This window comes from Musca vetustissima, unplaced genomic scaffold (assembly GCF_032173495.1).
Source record: "Musca vetustissima isolate MV318-11 ecotype Yass unplaced genomic scaffold, APGP_CSIRO_Mvet_v1 utg237368, whole genome shotgun sequence".
Taxonomy (NCBI): Eukaryota; Metazoa; Arthropoda; class Insecta; order Diptera; family Muscidae; genus Musca; species Musca vetustissima.
Genome location: NW_026880097.1, coordinates 5,147 through 29,251, shown reverse-complemented (window position 1 = coordinate 29,251; position 24,105 = coordinate 5,147). Strand labels below are relative to the sequence as shown.

Genomic DNA, 24,105 nt, shown 5'->3' with positions numbered 1-24,105 from the left:
TCTGCTTCTACTGATGCACTTTTTTTCAAAAAGTTCGACGTGCTGTCGTTGATTATTGACGTTTTTCTTGATAAGTAGTGTCGGTTGGGAAAACGGGATAAAGGGGCAAGGAATATCAGTTTTTTGTATTGATTTTATACTGCATGACCGCATTTCTGCACTATGGACTATATGTTTGTCGATATTATGCTAAATATATTTAAATAGTCAATGGCATTTGCAGGGGCAGAGATAGAACTTTACTACATATCTTTGAATCGTTTGGAAAATTTTCATCAGAAATTGAAATGATAAAACAATATTCTATTTGTCACACTTCATTTTAAAGCTTTAAAAAAGATCTCTCCAATAGGGCTTTAAAAATTAGAAAACACACACAAAGTAGTTGAAAATACTCGTTTAGTATCTTATTACCCTGGGGCGTATTAGTGTGGTCGTTAATTATACGCCACGGAGTAATAATTAAAAACGATACTATAGAGGCAAAGGAAAACAAATCGTCCTTAAATATTAAACATATTATAAATCCTTCAAATGAGCATTGCCTTTACAGGCAAAATAATTCGATAAAAAATATTCTTTGAATAATCCACGATTTGTTCATAGTGGAAAAAATATTCTTTTAAAAAATCAACGCCTTGCAATTTAATAAAAATAATCCTCTAAATAATCCGCACTGTGAAAGTCCGTGTAAAATATTCTTTACCAATCCAAAAAATACTCAAAACTACGTCCGAACAACAAATGAATATTCTTTAAAAAAAAACATTATTGAAAAATAACCTCTATAAAATTCAGGCTTTGACGGTTCTATAAAAATATTCATTGAAAATTCACATCCTCATTCTTTCAATATCCCGGGTTATTCTAGGAAAATTTGTCTTTAAAAATTGAAAATTTATTCTTATAAAAATGTATTCTTCAATAAATCCATGTCTTCATATGTTTTAAAAATGTATTCTTTATAATAACCCTTAAAAATATTCACGCTCTTGAGGTTCCTTAAAAAGCGTCTTTAACTAATCCAGGCTCCTGATGGACCTTCAAAAATATTCTTTAAAAAATTCACGTCTACGATGACCCTTGAAGAAATGTTCTTTTAAATCCACGCTAATGATGGCCCTTAAAAAAATATTTTAAACTCTAATAGTCTCTGCAAAAAATGTGTTAAATACGTCTCTGAAGAAAGTGCTCATCAAAAAATTCAGGCTCAAATAGTCCTCAAAAAACTAATGGTCTCTGAAAAATATGTTTAACAAAATCTACGCTCTGATGTATATAAACTATGTTTAAACGTTCTTTTGGAGTTTGGGAAAAATAAAATAATTAACCATGAGTCCAAGAGCGTATACGTATTGTCGTTAGTTATACGACATGATGTACCCTTTTGAATAAAATCGTTATGATCCTTAAAACTACCATATAACATACACGCTGCTTATGAAATTAAAAATATTCTTTAAAAATCTACGCCATTGACGTCCCACATTCAGAAAGTGGAAAGTTCATATGTCATTGAAAAAAAAAATCCTGTTCACTCTATGATAGTCATAGAAACACTATATTAAATAAGATCCTGAAAATGTCTTCATTTTAAAAATCCAGGCTCAAATAGTCATCGAAAAAAAAATATAAAACGTTGACGTATTTTTGGTCTTTCAAATACTATTTTTTTTTTCAATTCATTGTTGAAGGCCTCTGAAAAAAAATTTAACAAAATCTATGTTCTGATGTATATAAATCAACACTATGTTTGTTCAAGAATATATTTTTAAAGTCCAGGCTATGCTGATCTCTGAAGAATTAAAAAAACTAAAGGTATTTTTACTTTGAAAAATAAAATAATTTACCACGAGTCCACAGAGCGTATACGTGTTGTTATTAGTTATACGACTTGATGTACCCTTTTAAATAAACTAGTTACGAACCTTTAAATAAATCTATAAAAATACACACTTCTTATGAACTTTAAAAATATTGTTTAAAATCTACGCTCCTAATTCAGAAATGCGTTGAGAAATATTGCCAATTCAAAAATCCACGCTCATGCAAGTCTATGAAAAAAGCCCTTCTCAAATTGTCCTTGAATTCACGGTATAATTGCATTTAAAAACTATTTTTAAAACATCCAAGCTCTGATGGCTTTCAAAACAAAAATATTTAAAAAAAAATCCATGCTTTAATAGGTTTAAAAAAATATTCTTTAAAATACCACAATACAATACTTTTTTTTTAAAAAAACTACCCGCTTGCTACCCTTTTCGTCGTTGCACAAACAATTTACTAACAACCTAGAGAGCGTATACGTGTTGCCATTAATTATACGACTTGGTGTACCTTTTGAAATTAAATTGTTATTTAAGGAAATATTTTAGAAAATCATAACTTGAAAATCGTATAAAATATAAATATAAGGATTTTGCTATATAGTTAGAAACATCTGTCTACGGTTTATAGTATATTTCATGACTTAGTGAAAATATTTTAAAGCTGAGAATTGTGTCAAAAACACATTTGTTCCACGTGGGTAATCTTGAAAAGTCGTTAAGATTGATTAGGTTTTTAAGACCAAGTAAATAAATATCCAAATATCCGACACCTGTGAAATGTTATTCTCTGTGTCTAAGTTGCCGCTTCGAAGATCCGTCACCTGCGGAAATGTTATTCCCAGTTTTTAGGTTACCGTTTTATTTATCTGCTAAGGTTCCGTTCGATTACCTTTTTGACAAGTTCTCATATGTATATATCTAAAATCCATCACCTATGACAATATTATTTACAACATTCAGGTTACCTCATTTTGTATTATGCGATCCACAATGTATGACGGCATATTCTGTTTGTAATGTGATTGAATTTCATTTAGAATTCTTTTTTTTTTTACAATTCAATGAGATTATTTACATATTACGTTTTCAATTTTCAATTATACAATATTAGTTGATGAACCGATGACATTATTTTGTAAAATTTATAATCAATATATGGCAATTGATTATTGGGCATATATGACAAATGAGCAGAATTGTTCAAGGTTAAGTAAATTACTATTTTTGTAGGGAAAATAAATAACTTTTTGCATAGCTGTGGTTCTAAAGAGTATGAGAATATTCAGATCAATAATTTTTAGTTTTTATTTAAAAAAAAAACACTCAGAAATGTGGAAACATTTTAAAATATGAAAAGTTCCGTTCGGAAGGTAACATGGACGTATGCGTTATAAATATCCGTCCTTTTGTATAGTCTTTACTAAGACGTATAGGTTATGACATCAATTATACGCACTTGACTATTTTTCGCCTTAGCTAAACCAGTGCTAAAATGTCATCCATATCGTATTGTTTTTTTAGATTAATGACAAATTCTAGTTTTTTATTTAAAAAGAAATATTTCAGAAATGTGGAAACATTTTGAAATATGAAAATAATCCGTTCAAAATTTTAGTCTTTAATGGATCTAAATTCTGTGAAATATGAAGAAGTAATTTTAATTTTTTTACTATAGGTTTTAATTTTCGAACTATAGGTAACAGGGACGTATACGTTATGGCATCAATTATACGCCCTATTGTATAGTCTTCGTAAAGGCGTATACGTTGTGACACCAATTATACACCGTATTTAATATTCTTGACTATTTTTCGCCTTAACTAAACCAGTGCTCAAAATTTCATCCAGATCCTATTGATTTTTTCTTCCCACATATGAAAAATTCCGGTCAGAATATTATTCTTTGATAGGATATGTATAGAACCCAAATTCGGTAAAATATGAAGTAGTAATTTTGTATATGCATAATTAGTCGGAATAAGTGAAAAAATTAAGTTCTACGGCAAGGTATGGACGTATACGTTAATTTAGGCTCTATTGTATAGACTTAGCAAAGACGTATACGTTTTGACACCAATTATACGCCCCACTGTATATTCTTGACTATTTTACGCCTAAACTAAACCACTTCCCAAATTTAATTCTGAAATTGTCGAAATAAAAGAGGAAAAAACTATCCAACATAAATTTTTGATATTCTAAAAATGTTGTTAAAATGCCGCATACGTTACGACCTCAATTATACGCCCTATCTTAATATAGGGTTACGTCTCAAGTAAAACATATCCTATGGAATATGAAGGAATAATTTTGTGTATGTATATGTAAATAAAAAAATGATTTTCCTGAAATATTCAGCAACAAATTTTCAAATTATAAAATGTATGTATGATGGGCGTATAAGTTACGAAACCAATTATACGCCCTATTGTATTGTGTTTAATATTTTACGTCTTTATTGATACCAAATGCTCTACTATAACCCTGAAAGAAGATTAACAATCAATACAGTTCAGTTCCACTTAAATTACAATTAAAATTAAGACATTTCCTTATATGTACGGACACAACAACACATTTCACTGTCCCCTGTCAGTCTTCTTCCTTATCAGTAAATTATCATCTCATAAACCAAAGAAAGGGCTTCAATAACTATATACATTTTAACTCAATTCAACCGGTTCGAAGTGGTAATAATTGGAGTGCGAATGTTCAGAGCAATAGTGATAGAATGCGAAATATATTGTATTAAAAATACAATAACAACAACGGCTGCACTACATATGTCCACTACATATATATATCACCTCCCCATTACTAAACACCAGGCACAGTCAGGCCGTCAGGCAATCACTCAACCTGAAATGAGCTGATAACAAATAAATCAAATAATAAAAAGTAGAAGAAAAAATGGAAAATGGTTTCATATGTATGGACTCAGAGCAAAAAAAAAAATTGCAAATCAAATAAAAACACTTCACCATACACAACTCATTATTATTATTATAAAAAACACTGCAAATTATATTTGTAATCCCAAAGCGGTAGGGAATTTCGAAATGAAATGCAAAATCAAACAGCAATAAAAAAATATAACAAATATATATGCGATGGGGAGTACACTTAATCTCAATTGGCCTTTTTCAACTTTGCAGATAGTAAATGGCATTTTTTTTGTTTTGTTCTGCTCAGCAGTTGTAAATCAGCGTAAAAGAAGAAACAGTGCCAGAGTAAATCATCCAGAAAAAAATGTTGTAGCCTATCAGCCTGGCATGGCCCGTCCGGCTGGGCCTTATCAATTATTAATTTCTAATTAAGTTTATAACTTTATGATACATTCACAGTGCAAGAAAGGGTCATAAAATTGTTTGTGTATACAAAAGTAAATATTCTTAAAAAATTCACGATCTATACATTGAAAAAGAAATATTTTTAAGAAAGTCGAAGCTCTACTTATCTTTGAAGAAATTTAAAATATCCATCGTTCGTTGGTCTTTGAAAAATATTCTTTAAACATCCACACTGCCTTAAAATTCCTTAAAGACTTCTCGCTTATGTCGTATTTTCATCGCCCAACAAATTATTAACTACGAACCTAGAGACCGTATACGTGTTGTCGTTACTTATACGGCCTGATGTACCGTTTTGGAACAAAATCATTAACTAATATTTTAGTAAATTTGAAATTATTTTAATAAATAAATTTAAGAATCTTGCTGTATCTTTAGGAACCCATTAGTAGCTGCTGAATATTTCAGTATTTTCTCGGCTATATTTCAATAATTAAAGAATATTATTTTAAGGTCTGTAATAAGCGAGGATATTCTTTTCATGGATTTTCATGGAGGATACTAAGAATATCAGAACACATACTTTCTAACGAATATCTCCGAATATTTATTTGTCAAAGGTCGTGGATTTTTTTTTAAATATAAGTCCACTATGTCGTATAATTGACGACAACACTAATACGCTACAGTAACTATAACTGAAATATTTAGTCTTTTTTAACCATTACAAGGTCGATTTGTAAATAATATTTTTTCCAAGGTTATTGAGGCGTAGATTTTTATATCATACACAATTATGTTGTCAGTGTATTATAGCTTTGTGCAGCCCCAAGAGTTTGCAACGCCGCGAAATATTGGTCCTAGACCCACCTTCAAGTATATCGATCGTCATATCTCGACTAGCTGAGTCGATCTAGACATGTGTGTCCGTCCGTCCGTCTGTCCATTATAATCTTTACGATATTTTGCATGTAGGATGGGATCTGGCCAATGAAGGCCCCTATTGTTTTTGGTAAAGATCGGTTAATATTTAGGGGATGAAATGGACCAAATACTTAATTTTTGTTGGTTTTTCTGGTCGCTCTAGAGGCCGCAATTATGGTCCGAACATCGCAATATTTTGCATGGAGAACGGGATCGGGCCAATGAATAAGCATGTCGGTTTTGATAAATATTGGTCAATATTTAGCGGGTCAAATGGACCCAGACTTTTGTGTGAAAAATGACAAAATTTGTATTCGTATATATCGTATATATTTGCCCCTGAAGGACATAGACCCGAGAAGTTTATAGTATATCCAAGAGGAGTTGTTGACCTTTGAATCGATACCAATTTTTTGTCATATGTACTCGGATGTGAGAGTTACACTTAAATATTAACAGGTGCTTACATATTCCGATATTATTTAGTAACCCATTAACACACTGGAAGGCGGAAATATAGCGCTGATCGATGTGAAATGTTCCATAAGGTTCCAGTTATGGTCCAGAAAAAAACACCTAGAATTTTCGTTGACGATCAGATTATAATTTTGGGATGAAGTGGACCGAAAACTTAATTTTTTGTGTGTTTTTTCTAGTCGATCTATAGCCCACAACTATAAGCCAAACATCAAAACACAACCCACGGTGAATGGAATCTGGACAAGTAATTAGAAGAACTGTAGTGAATATTAGAAATATTCGGAAAATATGTCAGTGTAAGGAAGAGGAGCTGTTGACCTCTAATCGGGCAAAAGTGTGAAACTATCACGAAATATTGCCCAGGTTCGGAATAAAAATCCGCAGAAAGTTAGATTTCCGTGGTAGTTGTGTAGGGTATCGTATGGTCGGTCCCGTACGACTATACTGCTCCGCTCACTGCCTTTTAAATCGTTAATACAAGGCTTGGAATTTTTTATGGAATATTTTGAAGTCGTGGATTATTCAAGAACATTTTCTCAGTGCGAATTTTTTAAGAATACTTTTAGGCGTGAATGCTTTAAAGAATATTTTTAACAGGCTATAATAGGCGTGGATTTTTCAAAGAATATTTTTTCAAGGATTATTAAGGCGTGGATTTTTCAAAGAATATTTTTTCAAAGACTATTAAGGCGTGGATTTTTCAAAGAATATTTTTTCAAGGACTATTAAGGCGTGGATTTTTCAAAGAATATTTTTTTAAGAATTAATAAGGCGTGGATTTTTCAAAGAATATTTTTTTAAGAATTAATAAGGCGTGGATTTTTCAAAGAATATTTTTTCAAGGATTATTAAGGCGTGGATTTTTCAAAGAATATTTTTTCAAGGATTATTAAGGCGTGGATTTTTCAAATAATATTTTTTCAGTGTGATTTTTTTAAAGAATATTTTTTCAGTGTGATTTTTTTAAAGAATATTTTTTCAGTGTGATTTTTTAAAGAATATTTTTTCAGTGTGATTTTTTTAAAGAATATTTTTCAAGGGTTCCATACAAGGATTTTCAAGTATTCATACAGAATAGTTCTTCAAGGATTTCTTAAAAAAATATTTTTATATTCCAACATAGGCGTAGATTTTTTCAAAAATATTTTTATATTCCAACATAAGCGTAAAATTTTTAAAGCATATTATTTATATTCAAACATAGGCGTAGTATTTTTTATATTCCAACATAAAATTTAATTTTTTTCTTGACAACATCATTCAATATACGTTTTTAATATATAACAATATCCCATGAATTAATTCGTTCATTTAAGAGAACGTCTTAGCGTATGCTTAATGACACAACGTATACGCAACCACTTTAATAGGACCAATACAAGGCGTAGATTATTTATTATTTATTTTTTTAAGGATCACTACAAGGCGTAAATTTATTAAACACCTTTATTAGTTTCCAGTATACAATACCTACAATTGGTCCGCATATTTTAGTCCATTTAGTCCATGATCTTCCATCCATAGGTTTAATTTAACGGCAAACTTATGCATGGACATATCACGTGCTTTAGGCATGGGAAAAACATATTTCTATTCCCTCGTTCATATGTTTCCCGCATCATTTTTTTCTGGCACAAGGCCTAAGATTATCATGTGATTTAAAATCTATGTTGATTTGACATGATATTTGGGAAACTTTTTATTTTCCAAATTTTTTTATGAATCACCTCAGTGTGAATTTATTCTATATGTATATGTACATATATTCTTTCTCTATAGCTAATTCGTTATTTTTTTATTATTTCGAAAAATTCCATTCAGATTTTATTGTTTATATGTTTGAAATTAAAAAAATATATATATTTTTTAATAAGTATAACCATTAAAATTTTTTGTATGCATGTATATTTCTTGCCACTTGTTTTGCTCTTTACGCAGAAATATAATAATGTTTGCCTTTATTATATTATTCAAATTATTTTTTTTTGTTATAAAACATAATTTATAGCGGATGTTATTTGTTTTCTCAAACATTTCATTCATTATACTACTAGATTGTGTTATATATATACAAAGTTAATTATTTGGGTCAATCATATGAAATGTTGGCAAATAATGCCCGTTGAACTCCCTACCTTCTATTGCGATACATTTAATTAATTGTCAAAATAAATAAAATTAGAAAATATTGGACAAATATTCATAGAAGCATTGCTTACGCCAATCACTTCAAATTGTAGTAGCAATTAAAAAAAAATAAGGAAGAGTTTCTAGAACTACCTTTAACTTTTGAGTATACATCAACACATTAAAAAATGATTCTTAAATTTGCCCTTCAATGTAATTGAATTACCCACAAGGTACCCTAGAGCTTATGATGACCGCCACAACGTATACGCCAACCAGAGTAAAGAGTAAAAAATATATTGTCGATTTCTTCTATAATTTTTTTGCAAATATAATTAAATTTATTCCAAAATCTGTTATTTCAAATTTATCTCCTTAATCTAATTTAATAAAAAAATTACGATATTTTCATTTCTACTTTTTGATGTAGAGTATAAACGAATTAAAATTTGATTTTTTTTTTTTGAATTTATAAGATTCTCGTTGATGGATGTAATTTTCATTTTTTATGCGTTTGCTGTGTATATTCAAACATCGACAACAAAAACAACATCGAAAATAGAATCAAAGTTTTTGGTTTGTTGCGTTTTTTTTACTTTCGAATATATTGGCCTGAAGCCAAACGCCACGATTAATGTATACAAATTTTTGATTCTTGGCTTCTCGCACAAACGATTTGTATACTTTGTGTGTGTTTCTTATTCAATAATGGGAAGCATGTGATGATAATTATTACCATAAAGTATTTTGTATTTTTTAATAAACAAAAAATATGTTTTGGAGTACCCCTTAGCGTATGAATACTGTCGTAATGTATACGCCAACAAGATCTAAAGAATTATTCGAGCTAAAAGCCACGATTTTTATATAGTCGTGAATTTTTTGATCATAGGCGTAGATTTTTAAAAGAAATATTTTTAGGTTCCATCATACGCGTAGATTTTTATATGAAATATTTTTTAGTTCCATTATGGGCGTAGATTTTTAAAAGAAATATTTTTATGCTCCATCATAGGCGTAGAATTTTAAAAGAAATATTTTTATGCTCCATCATAGGCGTAGATTTTTAAAAGAAATATGTTTAAGTTCCATCATAGGCGTAGATTTTTAAAAGAAAATTTTTAAGTTCCATCATAGGCGTAGATTTTTAAAAGAAATATTTTTAAGTTCCATCATTAGCGTAGATTTTCAAAAGAAATATTTTTAAGTTCCGTCATATGCGTAGATTTGTAAAAGAAATATTTTTAAGTTCCATCATAAGCGTAGATTTTTAAAATTAATATTTTTTAAAGACCTTCAAAGACAGTAATTTGTTTATTGAATATATTTAGGAGATGTGTGGGCGTATGAATAACGACACAACGTATACGCCACCATACTCATTATTAATTTTATAATTTAAATATCTTTAGAAACTATTTCAACTTACAACTAATATTTTGTCTTCGATTTTTTCTCTTTTTGCAGAAGAAGAAGCATACCATTGTTTGGCCGCCCTGGTGGGTAGCAAGGATAAAGTTTTCATAAATCAAACCAAATTATTGCATGAAGTTACATGGAAAACAGTTATGCAAATTGCCAAAAAACATACGGTAAGAACAATTTATTCTATTCGAATTATTTTTCTAATAATATTTATTATTGATGTTGTTTTTTTTTTCTTTTACAGAAAAATGCCGTTTCATATTTTCAACGTATCTGTCCAGGCGTTAAGCTGGAACGTGTTTTTATGGATTGGTGCTGGTGGATATTAGCTGGTCTACCCTTCCAGCATTTAGTACGCATTATGGATTGTTTCTTTCATGAAGGCATTAAAGTTCTTTATCGCATTGCCCTCGTCATTATCAATTTATTCCACAAGGAATGTCAATCGAACAACGAATGGAGTCCAGATAATATTAAAAATGACATTGGCAATGCTTTAATAAAATTCTGCAAAAAAATCCCAGTATCACCGGCCAAATTATTACATGCCGCTTTTAGTATTAGGGGACTAAGGTGGGTTTCTATTTTTTAATTTTATTTTATTTTAAAAAATCATATTAATTTATTTTTGTTTTTGCTTTGTAGTTCCACATATATTTCTAGAATATTTTTAAAGACTGAAATGCTATTGAAAAGCCGTTCCGTTTTAAATACGGGTAATAAAACATTAGTTAAATCGCGTTCCAGCGATAATTTACCAACAAGTCAATCCCAAGTCAATATACAAATGATGTCACACACATTAACCATAAGAGAGGTGAGTTTGAATTCAATTTCTTTTCTTTTTATGAAAGTAAAGGGTCTTATACTAAATAAAATTTTGGGAATAATATTTTAGGTTATAGTCTAAGGTATATTTTTTTATGGGATTTAAATTAAGAAATACACCAATTCTGAATAGCATTAAAGTTGAATAACAAATTAATATACATAAATTACTATTAGACCTTGCTTTTTAAAATTCCATGCCTAAAAGTAGGCATTGATGGTCAGAAGAAAAATATAAGTCAACAGACATATGTGGATGTTTTTCTCTTTGTTCGAAGACTAAAATTTTTTAAATACATTTTTTTGAAAACCACCATAGGCGTAGATTTTTTAAATACTTTTTCTTGAAGACCACCATAGGCGTAGATTTTTTAAATAACTTTTCTTTAGAACCAACATAAGCGAAGCTTTTTTTAAGTAACATTTCATTAGGACAAACATAAGCATAGATTTTTTATATAAGATTTATTGAAGACCAACATAGCCGTAGATTTTTTAAATAAGATTTATTGAAGGCCAACATAGCCGTAGATTTTTTAAATAAGATTTATTGAAGACCAACATAGCCGTAGATTTTTTTAAATAAGATTTATTGAAGACCAACATAGCCGTAGATTTTTTTAAATAAGATTTATTGAAACCATAATTTGTTGTTTTGGTCCTTGAAAAAATATTTTTTTTTAAACCTATTTTGTTTTTTTTTAACATGTTTTGGTCATTGAAAAATATTTTTTTAAAAATCTACGCCTGTTGTTGTCCTTTAAAATGTTTTTTGTAATTTACGCGTGTTTTAGTCTTTAAAAAATATTTCTTTAAAAATACAAGCCTTCATACAGTCCTTAAAAATATTTTTTAAACGAATTCCCGCCTTCAAAAAACAAGGCTTTCAGTTAGTCCTTGAAATATTTTTTAAATGAATCCCCGCCTTCAAAAAACAAGGCCTTCAGTTAGTCCTTGAAAATATTTTTTAAAAGAATTGCCGCCTTCAAAAAACAAGGCCTTCAGTTAGTCTTTGAAATATTTGTTAAAAGAATTTCCGCCTTCAAAAAACTAAGCCTTCAGTTAGTCCTTGAAATATTTGTTAAAAGAATTTCCGCCTTCAAAAAACAAGGCCTTCAGTTAATCCTTGAAATAATTGTTAAAAGAATTCCCGCCTTCAAAAAACAAGGCCTTCAGTTAGTCCTTGAAATATTTTTTTAATAGAATTCCCGCCTTCAAATAGTCCTTCAGTTATTCCTTGAAAATATTTTTTAAATAATCTACGCCTTCAGTTATTCCTTGAAAATATTTTTTAAATAATCTACTCCTTCAGTTAGTCCTTGAAAATATTTTTTAAATAATCCACGTCTTCAGTTAGTCCTTGAAAATATTTTTTAAATAATCCACGCCTTCAGATAGTCCTTTAAAATAATGTTTAAAAAATCCACGCCTTCAGATAGTCCTTGAGAATTTTAATTAATTTTTTTTTATAATCCAAGCCCTCAGATAGTCCTTTAAATTAATTTTTTTATAGCCCAAGCCCTCAGATTTAAAATAATGTTTAAAAAATCCACGCCTTCAGATAGTCCTTTAAAATAATGTTTAAAAAATCCACGCCTTCAGATAGTCCTTTAAAATAATGTTTAAAAAATCCACGCCTTCAGATAGTCCTTTAAAATAATGTTTAAAAAATCCACGCCTTCAGATAGTCCTTTAAAATAATGTTTAAAAAATCCACGCCTTCAGATAGTCCTTTAAAATAATGTTTAAAAAATCCACGCCTTCAGATAGTCCTTTAAAATAATGTTTAAAAATCCACGCCATAAAAAAATATATTTTTATAAAAAATCCACACCTTCAGATTAGACTTAAAATCTAGGGCTTCAGACATAAAATCTAGGGCTTTACAGGTCAATAAAAAATCAAAGGCCCTTGTATTGGCCCTTTAAAAATAAAATATTTTTAAAAGCCTCATATATTGGTGACCAAATATTTGTGAAAATATATTCTTTAAAATTATATTTCAAAACTAATATTGTATTCAGAATTGGTGTAGTTTATCGATACTATTTATATATCTCCAGTTAAAATTAAGTCTAAACCATTTTTCTTCTTTTAAAAAAATCCAAATCCAAACAAAAAAAAAACAATCTCGATTTATTTTTTCATGTTGAGAAACTGCAATTCCCCCTTACGCTATGGTCACACATTTCCCCTCACCAACACTAAAATCCCCCACAGCACCCTTTGCCTTACTCCACCCCACCCTCCACTTTGTAATCTAATTAAGCTTATCTTAAGTAGCTTTAGCTTGAGTAATTAAAAATAAAATATTTTATTATTTTTTATTATTATTGTAAAAACACTTTTTAATTTAAGTAACTAACAACCAATTAAAAAATAGTAGGAAAATAAAAAAATATTATAAGTTAATTAGTTTAGTTTCATATTTTTTGTTTACGTAGTGTGAGTGTGTTGAAAAAATATCACCAGAATTTTTTCTTCTTTTTTTCTTTTCTCTCTTTTTCTCATATTTTTTTATTATTATTATTGATTTCATATAATCTCTCTGTGTGTATGTATGTGTGCGTGTGTCCAAACACATACTATAATGTTATTACTGTAATGGCTACTTTCCCTGTATTCCGTAAATCGAATCGACAAACAAAATCTTTCATTATTTTTCCGCTCCACATTGCATAGAAGTCACATCACACCGAAACTTGTCGGAACTTGGTATGAAAATAGATAATATTTTTTTCTGTTCTGTTCTGTTCAATAATTTTATTTGTTTGTTAATTTTTTCTGTTGTTTCTAATTTTGTGTGTTTTAACGACGTGTGTGTGTTTTTTCATTATTTTTATTTTATATCCTAAACAAGTTGAATAATTTTCCTTGCTTAGGAAATGTTTCTAACTAACCCAACTCCACCTAAATTGCCTTTCACATTTTTATTGGTCTTCATTTTCAGTATCGACAATAATTTTACTTTCATTTGAAAAATTTGCTTTCAAGCCATTTTTTGTAAATAATTTTATTTTATGTTGATCAAAATTCGAGATTGTTCAAAATATAAATTATGTTATCTATTGACAAAATTCCACATAATTTATCATCCATCCAATTTTGTTAATAATCCATGTTATTTCCAATTTTTTTTTCTCTACCATTTTTTTTACTCTAAAAAATATCCGTTTAAAAATGCTGCTGCCTCCTATATCTAATTGTGAAAAATGAATATAAAAACCCATGCGCTATTTTGCTGCTTCAAATTTCGGCGCCATTTGTCTTCTTTTATTATTTCAAAAAAAACTTCTTTTTTCCTTATTTTCTTTATCTTTTGACTTCTCTATAAAAATATATATACTTTTCTCTTTTACCTTTTTTATATATTTAAATTGAAAAACAATAATTGCTTAACGATATTAGGGTGAAAAATCACCCGGCCATCGTGCCATTGCCATGGGTGTCTATCCCATACATCAGTTGAAATCTTTAGTCTGTGCAAACGAGGATGTAAGTGTGATTATTTTGGTGTTCAAATCGACTTCCAAAATCAAATAAAATTATATCGATGTATTTTTTTTCACTCTCTCTATAGATGTCTTGATATTTATGTTGTAGATTTGGAAATGAAAAGATATTTTAAGTTTTTTCTTTCTCCTGAAGGAATAGTATTATTTTTTTATTTTTTTTTTCACAATAAAACACAATGTCTACACACTTTTTTACACACGATTTAGATAGAATATTATATGGATTATTTAATTCAAAAAAACTTAGGGCTTTGCGTCTTCTTTCAATTAAATGCAGCATACTTTTAGGCGCTCATAATTTTTTCCATATTTATAAAAAAAAAATTAATTTATTCTAATACAACCAGAAAAACTTCTACATTGATAGTCCTTAAAAATCCACAATGACTTTTATTAATCTGAAGAATAATTAAAGGATTCACGATATGAAATCTGTAATCTCTATAAATATTGTTCCTAAAACTCAACTCCACTCAGTTAGTCCTTGAAAAAATATTAATTAAAACATACTCGCCTTGTACTGGTTCTTAAAAAAATATTCATAAACTAAAATCCAAAAACTGACTGTTCTAAAAAAATATTTTTAAAAAGTTCGCGCTCTTTCATTCATTGAAAAAATATTATTTAAAAACCCATGCCTTCATATAGTCCTTAAAAATATTCTTTAAAAAATGCACACCTTATAGTGGCTCTTGAGAAAATGTTCCTAAAAAGGCACAATATTGACGAGAAATTTATTTTTCCTTTTTTTAATTATATTGTCCTTGAGAAATCCACCTCTTCAGCGTCTAAATTCAGGAAGATTGCTAATCAGCTACTTCTGCTCTGCATGTATGGATGGGATATGGTCTCCAGGTGTAGCATTCATATGGTATTGTTCTATTGCCCGGACTACTGCTCATTCGTAACTGTCCGATACTTTTGTTTTCCTAAGGGTTCACGCTTATATCTCTAAATTATTAAGTTCTCTCCTAACATGTTTTGGGGGGTGTGAAGGCTGTCCATACGAATCGTTTTCCCATGTAAAACATTTAACGAAGAACCTTGCGTCATTAATCCTTATCGTATCTGCTCGATACATTTGTTTTCCTAAGGATTCACGCTTATATCTCTAAATTATTAAGTTCTCTCCTAACATGTTTTGGGGGGTGTAAAGGCTGTCCATACGAATCGTTTTCCCATGTAAAACGTCTAACGAAGAACCTTGAGTCATTAATCCTTATCAGGTGAAGAATTGCTGTTCAGTAGCTGAGCATCAACCTGAATTACGATTTTGTTAGACAAGGCTACCGATTTCACATGTCTTTAATCATTGTAGTCTAGAAAATGGTCAGGGTTGTTCCCCATTTAAGCCAGGCAAATTTGCCATCGTACGAAGCAGTTTCACATGTAAAACCTGTATCGAAGAACCTTGAGTCATTAATCCTTTTCAGACGAAGAATTGCTGTCCAGTTGCAGCTCGTCAGCATGGATTACAATTTTGCTAGCCCCGCTTATGATGTAAGACACGGCTGCCAGCAAACATGCAGACTTCAGTTCTACTTTCAGTATTGAATTACTCCTCCCCAACATGTGGAACCGGTTTATATATAACCTAAAAAGTAGTCAGGGTGGTCCATCTAATTATGTCGGGCAAAGTTGATGGCATAAGAACCGATTTCACATTTATCGCCTGTATCGAAGAACCCTTAAGTCATTCCCTTTCAAATGAAGAATTACTGTAATCAACATACGTCACAAATTTTCTAGCTAATTAAATCGAGCAAAGCTGCCAGTTCTTATACTTCTGTACTCAGTATTGAATCACTCCTCCGCTACATAACAAATCTGTTTATAGCCTAGAATAATTTCAGGATGGTGCCACTAAGCCAGAGAAATTTGTCAGCAAACGAAATAGTTTCATTGTAGCAAATTATCCACCTTCCTTTCCTTTTTATTTGTATTTATTTATTTTTTGAATATTAAAAAAATTCCCAACGATTTCTTTAACGACACTATTTACCACATAGACATCTGAAATGTGGGTACCACAACAAATATCTGTGATATGCTAAAAAGGCCACAAGCCAACAATACATTTTAACCACGTATGCAAAAGATCGGTCTGCGGCCAGTGTGTTCCACGGACAGTAATGATTTGTCAGAACGCAGCCTTGCGAAATGCAATAGGGTGCCTCATCATAATTCCAGTAAACCACCTAAATACGGAGACGAAGATTTTTCTCCTACATCAACATATCATATATTGCCATTCTAAGCATAGCTTGATGAAAAAATCCGATGTGCCAGGAGGATCTGGTGTCAAAAGACATAAAAAAACCTCTATCGAGCATGTCTAGATATCACCACCCCATCGCCGCTACATAATGGTCCAGATCTATTAATAAGGTCATCCAGGGAGACGAGCTGGATATCAGGTTCTTCTCAAACTTGCTGTCATAGTCAATATTGTTTGACAAGTAGAAATTACGCACTTTGACAGTTAATCGAGACATCAGCTGCGCTAAATGGACTACCTATTTATTGTGCTATGGATCCATCCATTTCTATTGGGAGCGGGTTTGAATAAAGTTAACAAAGGGAACGAATTTTATTAAAGTTTCATTAAAAGTTTATAAGACACTGTCCAAGGTATATTTAATAAGGTAGACGCATCGACCCAGCTGTTGGACAAATAAATGTCAAAAATGTTGTTGTAATGTTGAACCAAAAAATTAAAAAACAAAATTATAAATGAAAATCTCCGAATTTCGAATAGCTTTTTTGGCAATACTTTTATTAACATTTTCTACAAGAATTTGTGTAAAAAAATCTTGTCAATCTGTTTGTTTTGACCGTGGCGTTAAATATATGACGGTCATTATATTTACTACGCCTAAAAGTATGCTCCAAAATTGATGTTTACTGTAAGAATATCTAAAGGTAAAATTTACGACGACAAATTACATTCAATTTATCAATTGAGTGGGATAAATATAAAATAAAAACTAAATGTTAGGTATATGAATTCAAATCAGTCAGGTTTCTCTTTTAGTTAATTCTAATAATTGTTGAATATTTGAAAGCATTAATGCCAATTTGTAACCCATTCTCAATAACTAAATTTCTGCGTTATCCCTTGTGAAATCTCCCCCTCTGTTATTAATAACTATTTGTCTTCATTATCTCCACATAATTTCTGCGTCAATAGTACTCTATTCTTTTGTCCTCAGAATAAGTTTACCAAGTTGTTAACCCAAACAAATAGTTCTAAACTAAAAAATTAAATTAGTCTCTGTTTACAAAAATCCCCAGAAATTTATTGAGTGAATTCTTTTTATTTTCTTCCCAATATATAGAATTTTGATACAGTGGATGTTAAAAGTTTAATAAAATTTATTCAGGAAAGATTTAATGTAAGCAAATTGGAATATATGTATAATATTCGTTACTTCGTTCATTCTCCCCATGTCATCGGAGTTTTTTTCGTCCAGTGTGTGCGTGCCGATCCCAAAACCAATAATAACAAATGAATATTAAATCTAAGCATAGAATCCTTCGAAATAACAAAATGCAGACATTTGCATATGACCTTTAAACTTTTTGTTTATAAAACTTGACCCCAATAACAAAAAGAACAACAAACAAAAATACACAAAATATCACACTATACAATAAAAAACAAGAAGAGCAACATTATTGACAAGGAAAGGATTTAAGAAGATATGTAAATGGAAAAAATATTAATAATGAATAATAAAATAATAGTTAATTTAAAATAATTTAAACATATTATTATTAAAAAAATGTTATAAATCCTAAATTAAAATATATAAAAATTATATTAACTAATTTAATCCTCCGATTTTATTTCGAAATTATAAAATATAAAAATGATATTAATAAATTTGAATCCTCTCCTTGTCGTTTTTGAAAACAAACAAAAAACAACACTTTTAATTATACACATTGTTAATTGCTTTAATGAAATTACTTTCTTTTTAATTAATATAAACTATTAATTAAGCTAGCATATATTATTTAATATTGTTTTGTTTATAAATATTTTTTTATTAAAGAATGCTTAGTTTTTTTTAATCGCATGTAATGTGAATATATTGTTTAAGTTTTTTCCTCTTTTATGATTTATTTTTATTGTTACGTTGTGTGTGTGTTTGTTCTCTCCTGTTTTCTTTTATTAAGTTTTTTAATTGCAATTTATTGTTACAAAATTATTAATCACGTATTTTTTCATATACAGTTGTTTACCTTATGGTCATGGCTTCCTGTGCGAATAACAATGTATCAACCCGTCTTATTGTATACCACCGAGGAACATGGCTGCTCCTTGACAACTTTCTATGTTCGCGTTGAACAGCATGAACCGACACTGATGATGATAAAAACGTGCAATAATGAGGTAAGTTTTCTAAATATATTTTTTGTTTTAACGAATTTGAAAAAGTTTTATTGGTGACAGATGAGGATGATAAAGGAACATTTAGGATTAAACTTTTGAATGCCTTTGAAGATATTATAGACATATGGTACAAGCAGATGGACTACTTTTCAAGGGCCTTCTTGTGATGAAATATCCGTATAAGGTCTTCTATGGATGTAAAATCGTCCCAAAGGGTTCTAGGGACTGAATACATTCGGGTGATCTTTGCTTGACAAAACCCTCCGACAAGGACTTCCACAAGCTGACTGCACTACAGAAGTATTTCTAAAGCAAACAACTCTCTAAAGTTCTTCTAGAAGTTTACAATAGATTGAAATCATCAGTATGTGTTCTATATACAGAAGAATTCCTAAAGATGTTTCATAGACAGTCAGATCTTCCTTTGTAAGATCTACTGCCTGTAGAGGTATTCTATTTGACGACTATGCATATAGGTATTTCAAGAGTACTTCTAAAGTCAGTATTCCTTCATGAGGGCTTCTTCAAATGGAAGAGTTTCCAGAGAGGTCTTTATAGACAGCATGCATTTTTAGTGATCGTGTATAGATTTGATATATAATATAGAGGTGTTGAACACTTAAAGGAATTTTATAGTCAGAATATCTAGGAGATTCAATAGAAGTGCTCTAAAAATACTTATTTTTTCAGACCTTAAAAAAAGTAGACGACAAATGGCTTTAAATAGACCTACTGTATATTGAAAGTCTTCCCTGATTAGAAGGGTTCTAATATGTATAGGAGTCTATAAACATAGAGGTCTTCTACTCACAGAAGGCTTTCAATATGCAGTGATCTATGTAAAGACATTTATCGTCTGCAAATTCTTTATTGTCTGAAAAATAAGTATTTTTAGAGCTCTTCTATAAACAGAACCCCATATCGAGAATTTTTAGAGGTAGAAGGATTATAAAGGATAACGGAATAACTTGTTAAAGCCTTTCATGGGCACAAGGCATTTCACTTATGAAATCTTTTAAATAAAGAAGTCCTCCCAAATGTATTTCATTTCGAAGACCTTTGAAGACGGAAATATTCGTGAGACATTTTCGACTCTGTAGATTAAATATGCAGCTAAAAATAAAGGAAAAAAATAAAGGATTTTTTAAGAAAGAATTCTTTCCAAAGGACTTTCATATGGGTTTTCGAGACTATTAAACAAAAAGTCTATTAAAAATTGGACATCTCGAAGGTTCGTATAGCGATTTGTTCGACATTGAAAAATTAATAATCTAGATATGGTGGTTCTTACAAAAAATAGCAATCAAAATCAGCTATGACGACGTATTACAAAAGACCTGGAAAGATCTTTTACCAATTTCGCCGATACACTGGCAATCATAGAAATTTAAACCTGTATTGAAACTATTTATTCTTACCAACAATACACCTAAAATCGATCGGAATTTTCTGTCAGGAAATGCTTCCTCTTAGTAAATGAAATGCCGAATTTTAGACAATCCACTTCGGTTGGACAATGTAGCTAATAATCATTATCTACATAGATTTATGCCATCAAATTTTTTTAAGCTCTATCTTTAATGTTGCGAGCCCTATCGCGATTTCAACAGACAGATGGGCGGAAAGACAGACCTTGAAAATTATTCTTTAAAAAATTTAAGGTCTCTAGGACCTTTAAAGAATATTCTTTAAAAATATGCAGGCCCTTTTATTAAATCATCCTCGCCTCTAACTTTCCTTGAAAACATATTCTTAAAATCATCCTGACCTTTAACGCCCTTAAAATTATTCTTTAAAAAATCCACGCTTTTAATGGTCCTTTTAAATATATTCTTTGAAAAATCCACGCCTGTAAGGGTCCTTAATAATATTCTTTACGAAATTTATGGTCTCTGTGTCCTTGAAAAAAATAGTTTGTCAAAAAATCCACTCCTATAAGGGTCTTTAAAAATATTCTTAATGAAATTTAAGGTCTCTGGGTTTAAACAAATTTAAAGAAATCCATAATTTCGTAAAGAATATTTTTTAGGGACCCTTACAGGCTCCTTAAAAAATATTCTTCACGAAATTTAAGGTCTCTGAGTCCTTGAAAAAATATTTTTTCGAAAAATTCAAACAATCCAGGCTAATAATGTCATTTATCCTTGACAAAATATTCTTTGGAAAGTCCTTGAACCTTGAAAAATATTCTTTGAAAAATCCACGCCTGTACATGGTCCTTGAAAAATATTCTATAAAAATACAAACCTGTTTGAATAATTGAAAAGATATTCTTTAAAAATTCGATGCCTGTCTGTGGATCTTGAAAAAATATTCTTTAAAAAGTCCACGCCTGTCTATGGATCTTAAAAAAAAATTCTTTAAAAAATCAACGCCTGTCTGTGGACCTTGAAAAAATATTTTTTTAAAAATCCACCCTTATAATATTCCTTCAAAAAATATATTTGTTTTTCTATTTTTTTCATTATTAATAACAATTTTTTACGTTCTATTTCCAGGTCTTTGGAGCCTATTGTTCATCCCGTTGGTTCGAACGTAATGTTAAAGATGACAAAGGCCAACGACAGGCCTACTTTGGTACGGGTGAAACATTCTTATTCTCTCTATATCCCGAAAGAGCCAAATATCCATGGGTGGGTATTGAAAATGACAAAGATTTGGGACACGCTTCAGAATTGTTTATGGCGGCCGATTCGAAAATGATTACCATTGGAGGAGGGTATGTTCACAATAAAATATTTTCAATGTATAAACAAATATTTAAACAATTTCCTTTTTCTTACAGTGAGGGCCAAGCTATTTGGATGGATGAAAATATACGCTTTGGCAAAACCGACAGCTGTAAAACATTCAACAATCCACCGCTATGTCCGTCGGGTGATTTTGAAATACGTGTCCTTGAAGTCTATGGTTTTGTGGGTGTTTAAGACCTCAACTACTCCATGGAGTATTGAAACAAAATTGTTCAAAAGTGAGAATATCACCCGCCAACGATGGAGGAGGAGGATGGGTGATTGCCACAAACATTAATTTTGTGAAATATAAAAAACAAAATTTCTTCTTCTTCTACAACAATTAAACAAAAACCTTTTAGAACCAAAAAATTAAAAAGGGTTTGCTTAATACAATATGCTAAACTAAGCCAGAGCCTACAACGACAAAAAGTACAGGCAACAACAACAAAAAAGACATTTTGTTATTGTTGTTGTTATTGTTGTTGTTCTTGTAAAGAAGAAATGCTTTGTTTTTTTATGATTTTCCAATAGATTGAATGATGATGAATGGCTTTTGTGTAGACATTTTTCTTTTGGGTTGAAAAACTACTACTCCTTGTTGTTTTGTGGTTTTTAACAAAACACAAAAAGTAAACTCCAATACATTTATTTTTTCTAAATTTGTTTATATGAACAAAAAAAAATTAAACAAAACTTTAAGCCAGCCCGCCGAGTATTGGTAACAAAAGTCTTCTTATTTTTCTCTTCTATTCGTTGTTTTGTTTTTTCGTAATGAAAATTAAAAATCCATTTTGTTTTTTTTTTTTTGTACAAGAAATACTTTTATACACAACATAATGAAATTATTTTAGGAAAATAAGCTCAAGTTGTGTTCGTACCGTATCTCTCTTTCCAAAAACAAAAAACAAAATATGCTTAAAACCTTATATATTTTTTTGGTTTTGTTTTCAAAAACAAAAACACCTTTACCTAATTACCAACATACCTAGCTACCCAATCCAAACCAAATTTTAGTAATTTACAATTTTTTTTGTTTTTATGTTTATTATTTTTTTAATAAAGCTTAAAGCTTTCCAATAAGAAAATGGAACCAGAAAAATCCTTGTTGAAAATTAAAAATAATAATACTACACAATATTATTACAACCATATTTAAGAAAAAAAAATAAAAATAATAAAAAAACAAAACATCAGTAAAAAATATAATTGTTCTTTACAAATCCATAACAAAAAAGAAACGTTTATGCCCATATATAGATAGCCTTTTTCTCTTGTATAAGGCATAACGAAATACATAACGAATGTGAATGGATCTTTGAATCATGGGGAAAAAGAATTCATGCAATTGAGAACTTTCCCCCTTTATGTTAACAGAAAAGCATTATTAAACAATAATAATTAAACAAGAATGAATGTGTTAGAAATTACATAAATATTTACCATATACATATACTATATTTAATTAAAACGAAGACAATTTACAAAGAATGAATGAAAAAATCAATAGTAACAACAACTACTGCAAACAAGCAAATAGAAAAAGTATTTCAAAAACAAACATATTAAAAAAGGAAAGCTAAATACACCCAAGAAATTCTTAAATGTTAAAATATTGTACTAAAACTAAAATTTTAAAAATTAGATGAGAGTCAGAGATATAGAGTTATTATTAAAAGATGTGGTAAAGAGAAAGAGAGATTGGATTGAAGTGAAAATATTTATAAAAGAAATGAGGAAGTGATCCTCGATGAATTCTGAATGGAAAATTTTATGTATAAAAATTTGTTCTATAAATTAAAATTCTGATTATTTATGTACAGTATAACACATATTTATATATAATATATATTTATATATATAATATATATTTATATATATATATATATATATTTATATATATATATATATAATATATATTTATGTAAAGTATAAAGTGAACAACTTTATGTTTGCTGTGCAAAGAATTTTGTTATCGACAAACAGATTGCTGAAGACCTCTTGGTCCCTGTCAATATCAATAATCAATGTTTTGTAATTCTATCCAGATTTTTTTTTAGTATCAAAAGTGTTTACATATATCCTTGTAGGTACCTTTCTATAATAACTCCAAAATGGTTATTCTAAATCAAACTCATTATTGTAAAAATTCCTAAAATATGGAAAAATCAATTATGAATAGAAAAATTGTATGTAGGACAAGTTGTTTTATAAAATCAAAATCTGATAATTAATGTAATAATACAGTGAACTTTCGATAATGTGAACAACCAAAACTGTGAACGTTCATATTTTCGAATATGTTCACATTCTGATTTTTGTCCATGTTAGTTTGAGTGTTCACATTATCGAGACTTCACTGTACAATTTAATGATTACTTTAAAAAGGGCTTTGTTATCGACAAACAGATTACTAAAGACATTTTGGTCTCTACCAATATTAATTTTCAATTTTTTGTAATCCTAAGCCATTTTTCAAAGTGCCGAAATTTTCTGAAGGAACCTTTCAATAATACCTCAAAATTAGTTACTCCAATTCAAAACTATTATTGTCAA

General features: G+C 29.6%; 1 protein-coding gene across 1 annotated transcript; it reads left to right on the top strand.

Moving 5' to 3' along the window:
- Positions 1–10,117: 10,117 nt before the first annotated feature.
- LOC133325478 (GTPase-activating protein skywalker-like) lies at positions 10,118–21,768 on the top strand (the record flags this gene model as incomplete). Its single annotated transcript, XM_061534222.1, has 8 exons — positions 10,118–10,242; positions 10,320–10,648; positions 10,721–10,892; positions 13,589–13,618; positions 14,312–14,398; positions 18,659–18,817; positions 21,316–21,536; positions 21,603–21,768. Coding segments are annotated over 8 exons (1,265 nt in total), but the record flags the coding sequence as incomplete, so codon positions are not given.
- Positions 21,769–24,105: the final 2,337 nt, after the last annotated feature.